Source organism: Nicotiana tomentosiformis, chloroplast (assembly GCF_000390325.3).
Source record: "Nicotiana tomentosiformis chloroplast, complete genome".
In the NCBI taxonomy this organism is placed as follows: Eukaryota; Viridiplantae; Streptophyta; class Magnoliopsida; order Solanales; family Solanaceae; genus Nicotiana; species Nicotiana tomentosiformis.
Window position 1 is genome coordinate 80,001 of NC_007602.1, and position 5,000 is coordinate 85,000.

The 5,000-nt window shown below is 34.5% G+C and overlaps 7 protein-coding genes and 1 pseudogene, besides 1 other annotated feature; 1 reads left to right on the top strand and 7 right to left on the bottom strand. All coding sequences in view use genetic code 11, as the record gives it.

Moving 5' to 3' along the window:
• Positions 1-30, top strand: part of petD (cytochrome b6/f complex subunit IV) — a 1,225-nt gene extending 1,195 nt beyond the window's left edge. The window contains exon 2 of the mRNA in view: positions 1-30. This exon is cut by the window's left edge and continues 445 nt beyond it. Coding sequence (YP_398895.1) covers positions 1-30 — 30 coding nt within the window.
• Positions 1-5,000: part of a sequence feature (LSC,large single-copy region) that runs on past both edges of the window.
• On the bottom strand, positions 210-1,223 carry rpoA (RNA polymerase alpha subunit). The gene has a single exon. It carries the CDS (start codon positions 1,221-1,223, stop codon positions 210-212), a length of 1,014 nt encoding a protein of 337 aa, YP_398896.1.
• Positions 1,289-1,705, bottom strand: rps11 (ribosomal protein S11). Its single transcript has one exon. The coding sequence runs from the start codon at positions 1,703-1,705 to the stop codon at positions 1,289-1,291; it is 417 nt and encodes a 138-aa protein (YP_398897.1).
• rpl36 (ribosomal protein L36) lies at positions 1,807-1,920 on the bottom strand. Its single transcript has one exon. The coding sequence runs from the start codon at positions 1,918-1,920 to the stop codon at positions 1,807-1,809; it is 114 nt and encodes a 37-aa protein (YP_398898.1).
• NitoCp068 (initiation factor 1) lies at positions 1,933-2,250 on the bottom strand (annotated as a pseudogene).
• rps8 (ribosomal protein S8) lies at positions 2,366-2,770 on the bottom strand. Its single transcript has one exon. It carries the CDS (start codon positions 2,768-2,770, stop codon positions 2,366-2,368), a length of 405 nt encoding a protein of 134 aa, YP_398899.1.
• On the bottom strand, positions 2,941-3,309 carry rpl14 (ribosomal protein L14). The gene has a single exon. The coding sequence runs from the start codon at positions 3,307-3,309 to the stop codon at positions 2,941-2,943; it is 369 nt and encodes a 122-aa protein (YP_398900.1).
• On the bottom strand, positions 3,439-4,864 carry rpl16 (ribosomal protein L16). One transcript has 2 exons: positions 4,856-4,864; positions 3,439-3,834 (listed from the first exon to the last, which is right to left on the bottom strand). Exons 1-2 carry the CDS (start codon positions 4,862-4,864, stop codon positions 3,439-3,441), a joined length of 405 nt encoding a protein of 134 aa, YP_398901.1.

Genomic DNA, 5,000 nt, shown 5'->3' on the forward strand with positions numbered 1-5,000 from the left:
GATAAATCCCTAACTTTAGGTCTTTTTTAAATTTTTAAATTGATTCAATTGTGAAATAACACGACATGTGTATCTAGGGAATAGTTTCTTCAAAGCGAATTCTCCCTAGATACATCTATTCAATTTAATTCTGAATTTATTTCGAATATATGATATATTAATTGTGCTAAAGATTTTCAATCTATTTTCACTAAGTAAGTCCAATAGATTTAAAACTCATTTTTTGCTAAATCAATTACGAAATATTTTTCTAAAATGCCCAATATCTGTTTTACATCTTCGCTACGAAAATGTTCAATTTTCATAAGATCTTCTTGGCTGTTATTCAAAAGGTCCAACAATGTATATATATTGGACATTTTGAGGCAATTATAGATCCTGGAAGGCAATTCTGATTGGTCAATAAAAATCGATTTCAATGCTATTTTTTTTTTGTTTTTTATGAGTTTAGCCAATTTATCATGAAAGGTAAAAGGGGATAAAGGAACCGTGTGTTGATTGTCCTGTAAATATAAGTTGTCTTCCTCTATATGTAAAAAGGGAATAAATAAATCAATTAAATTTCGGGATGCTTCATGAAGTGCTTCTTTCGGAGTTAAACTTCCGTTTGTCCATATTTCGAGAAAAAGTATCTCTTGTTTTTCATTCCCATTCCCATAAGAATGAATACTATGATTCGCGTTTCGAACAGGCATGAATACAGCATCTATAGGATAACTTCCATCTTGAAAGTTATGTGGCGTTTTTATAAGATATCCACGATTTCTCTTTATTTGTAATCCAATACAAAAATCAATTGTTTCCGTTAAACTGGCTATATGTTGTGTATTATCAACGATTTCTACATAAGGCGGCAAGATGATATCTTGAGCAGTTACATATCCAGGACCCTTGACACAAATAGACGCGTCAGAAGTTCCATATAGATTACTTCTTAATACAATTTCTTTCAAATTCATTAAAATTTCATGTACCGATTCTTGAATGCCCATTATGGTAGAATACTCATGTGGGACTTTCTCAGATTTTACACGTGTGATACATGTTCCTTCTATTTCTCCAAGTAAAGCTCTTCGCATCGCAATGCCTATTGTGTCGGCTTGGCCTTTCATAAGTGGAGACAGAATAAAGCGTCCATAATAAAGGCGTTTACTGTCTGTTCTTGATTCAACACACTTCCACTTTAGTGTCCGAGTAGATACTGTTACTTTCTCTCGAACCATAGTACTATTATTTGATTAGATCGTCGAATCTTTTATTTCTCTTGAGATTTCTTCAATGTTCAGTTCTACACACGTCTTTTTTTCGGAGGTCTACAGCCATTATGTGGCATAGGAGTTACATCCCGTACGAAAGTTAATAGTATACCACTTCGACGAATAGCTCGTAATGCTGCATCTCTTCCGAGACCGGGACCTTTTATCATGACTTCAGCTCGTTGCATACCTTGATCCACTACTGTACGGATAGCGTTTGCTACTGCGGTTTGAGCAGCAAACGGTGTTCCTCTTCTTGTACCTTTGAATCCAGAAGTACCGGCGGAGGACCAAGAAACTACTCGACCCCGTACATCTGTAACAGTGACAATGGTATTATTGAAACTTGCTTGAACATGAATAACTCCCTTTGGTATTCTACGTGCACCCTTACGTGAACCAATACGTCCATTCCTACGCGAACTAATTTTCGGTATAGCTTTTGCCATATTTTATCATCTCGTAAATATGAGTCAGAGATATATGGATATATCCATTTCATGTCAAAACAGATTCTTTATTTGTACATCGGCTCTTCTGGCAAGTCTTATTATCCCTGTCTTTGTTTATGTCTCGGGTTGGAACAAATTACTATAATTCGTCCCCGCCTACGGATTAGTCGACATTTTTCACAAATTTTACGAATGGAAGCTCTTATTTTCATATTTCTCATTCCTTACCTTAATTCTGAATCTATTTCTTGGAAGAAAATAAGTTTCTTGAAATTTTTCATCTCGAATTGTATTCCCACGAAAGGAATGGTGAAGTTGAAAAACTAATCCTTCAAATCTTTGTTGTGGAGTCGATAAATTATACGCCCTTTGGTTGAATCATAAGGACTTACTTCAATTTTGACTCTATCTCCTGACAGTATCCGTATAAAACTATGCCGGATCCTTCCTGAAACATAATTTATAATCAGATCTAAACGAACCCGGAATAGACCGTTGGGAAGCGATTCAGTAATTAAAGCTTTATGACTCCATTTTGGTTCTTAAAGTCCCCTTGAGGTATCAACTAATAAGAAAGATATTAGACAACCCCCCCCCCCCCCCTTTTTTCTTTTTCACAAATAGGAAGTTTCGAATCCAATTTGGATATTAAAAGGATTACCAGATATAACACAAAATCTCTCCACCTATTCCTTCTAGTCGAGCCTCTCGGTCTGTCATTATACCTCGAGAAGTAGAAAGAATTACAATCCCCATTCCACCTAAAATTCGCGGAATTCGTTGATAATTAGAATAGATTCGTAGACCAGGTCGACTGATTCGTTTTAAATTTAAAATATTTCTATAGGGTCTTTTCCTATTCCTTCTATATCGCAGGGTTAAAACCAAAAAATATTTGTTGTTTTCTCGATGTTTTCTCACGTTTTCGATAAAACCTTCTCGTAAAAGTATTTGAACAATATTTTCGGTAATATTAGTAGATGCTATTCGAACCACCCTTTTTCGATCCATATCAGCATTTCGTATAGAAGTTATTATCTCAGCAATAGTGTCCCTACCCATGATGAACTAAAATTTTTGGGGCCTCCAAATTTGATATAATCAACGTGTTTTTTACTTATTTTTTTTTTTGAATATGATATGAATTATTAAAGATATATGCGTGAGACACAATCTACTAAATTAATCTATTTCTTTCAAATACCCCACTAGAAACAGATCACAATTTCATTTTATAATACCTCGGGAGCTAATGAAACTATTTTAGTAAAATTTAATTCTCTCAATTCCCGGGCGATTGCACCAAAAATTCGAGTTCCTTTTGGATTTCCTTCTTGATCAATAACAACTGCAGCATTGTCATCATATCGTATTATTATCCCGTTGTCACGTTTGAGTTCTTTACAGGTCCGCACAATTACAGCTCTGACTACTTCTGATCTTTCTAGGGGCATATTTGGTATGGCTTCTTTGATCACAGCAACAATAACGTCACCAATATGAGCATATCGACGATTGCTAGCTCCTATGATTCGAATACACATCAATTCTCGAGCCCCGCTGTTATCCGCTACATTTAAATGGGTCTGAGGTTGAATCATTTTTTTAATCCGTTCTTTGAATGCAAAGGGCGAAGAAAAAAAAAAAAGAAATATTTTTGTCAAAAAAAAAAAGAAACATGCGGTTTTGTTTCATATCTAAGAACCCTTTCCACATTTTTTTCTATTACATTACGAAATAATGAATTGAGTTTGTATAGGCATTTTGGATGCTGCTAGTGAAATAGCCCTTCTGGCTATATTTTCTGTTACTCCACCCATTTCATAAAGTATTCGACCCGGTTTAACAACTGCTACCCAATATTCAGGGGATCCTTTTCCTGAACCCATACGTGTTTCTGCGGGTCTTAGTGTAACTGGTTTGTCTGGAAATATACGTACCCATATTTTTCCACCACGACGTGCATTTCGTGTCATTGCTCGTCGGCCTGCTTCTATTTGTCTAGATGTAATCCAAGCAGGTTCAAGTGCCTGAAGAGCATATTTACCGAAAGAAATATGATTACCTCGATGAGATATTCCCTTCATTCTTCCTCTATGTTGTTTACGGAATCTGGTTCTTTTGGGGTTATAGTTGATGGTTGTTTTTGAATTCCATCTCTACTACAGAACCGGACGTGAGAGTTTCTTCTCATCCAGCTCCTCGCGAATAAAAGGATTCAAAAAAATTTAATTTGAATTAAGCTAGAATAGTCAATCTTAAGTTAAGATATATATGTATTTACTGAGTAATACCTTGAACTTGGGATTCTTTGAGATTTCATTCAATCTATTAGTAATTTGTATAGCTTGTTTGAATAGATAACTAAACTTTTGAGTTTTATAAATAGAAATCTAAAAAAAAAATTGTATTATTATACCAAATCCTTATTTTGTCCTTTATTGTATTGTCCTAAATTTTGCAATAAAAAAAGTTTTCGCGGGCGAATATTGACTCTTTCAATCCCTATTTCATTTATAGGGTTAACTCGTGACTTCTCAGATCTCCGAATACATGAATTAATCTCTGGTTCGTTCCGCCATCCCGACCAGTGAATCATTAAGATTCCTTTTTCAATAGAATCTTTTGCATTCACAAGTTCCGTCGTTCCCATCACTTCTTACTTAATGGTTAGGTCCGAATTCTACAATGGAGCTCAGAATAAAATTGGTTCTTGAGTCAATCTTCTCAGTCTTTGTTGGCTCGAAGCTCTTTATTTTTTGTTCTATTTCTATAAGAAGATTCATTTTATTATGGTATGAATGCGTATTGATGCTTTATTACACTGCCTTTTATGAGATTACTCATAGACCTTACATATTGGAATTTTATATCATTGGTATTCTTTTTCTCTCTTTCTCTCATCCTTCCATTTATCCACATCTTTTTTGTCTATTTTGCTGTACAACTTAGAATCAGATTTCCTTTTTTGTTTATGCAAAAGATTTCAGTTGCTATAAAGATATGACCTATATATCATATCTTGACTGGTTCTTTAGATCCAGATAATGCGAAGTGATGGGTTGGTTATTAGTTCTATAGTTTTTAGTTCATACTATGTGGGTTGGTCTTTTTTAATCCTAACCCTAAAAAACCAACGAGTCACACACTAAGCATAGCAATTATATCAACTGGTCAATCGAATTTTTATTCAACCTTATAGAATTAAGAATTATAAATGTTCCCCTTGATTGATTAGAAAAAGAATGAATTTGTCTTTTTTTGTTCAATCATTGGATAGAAGGGAAAGACA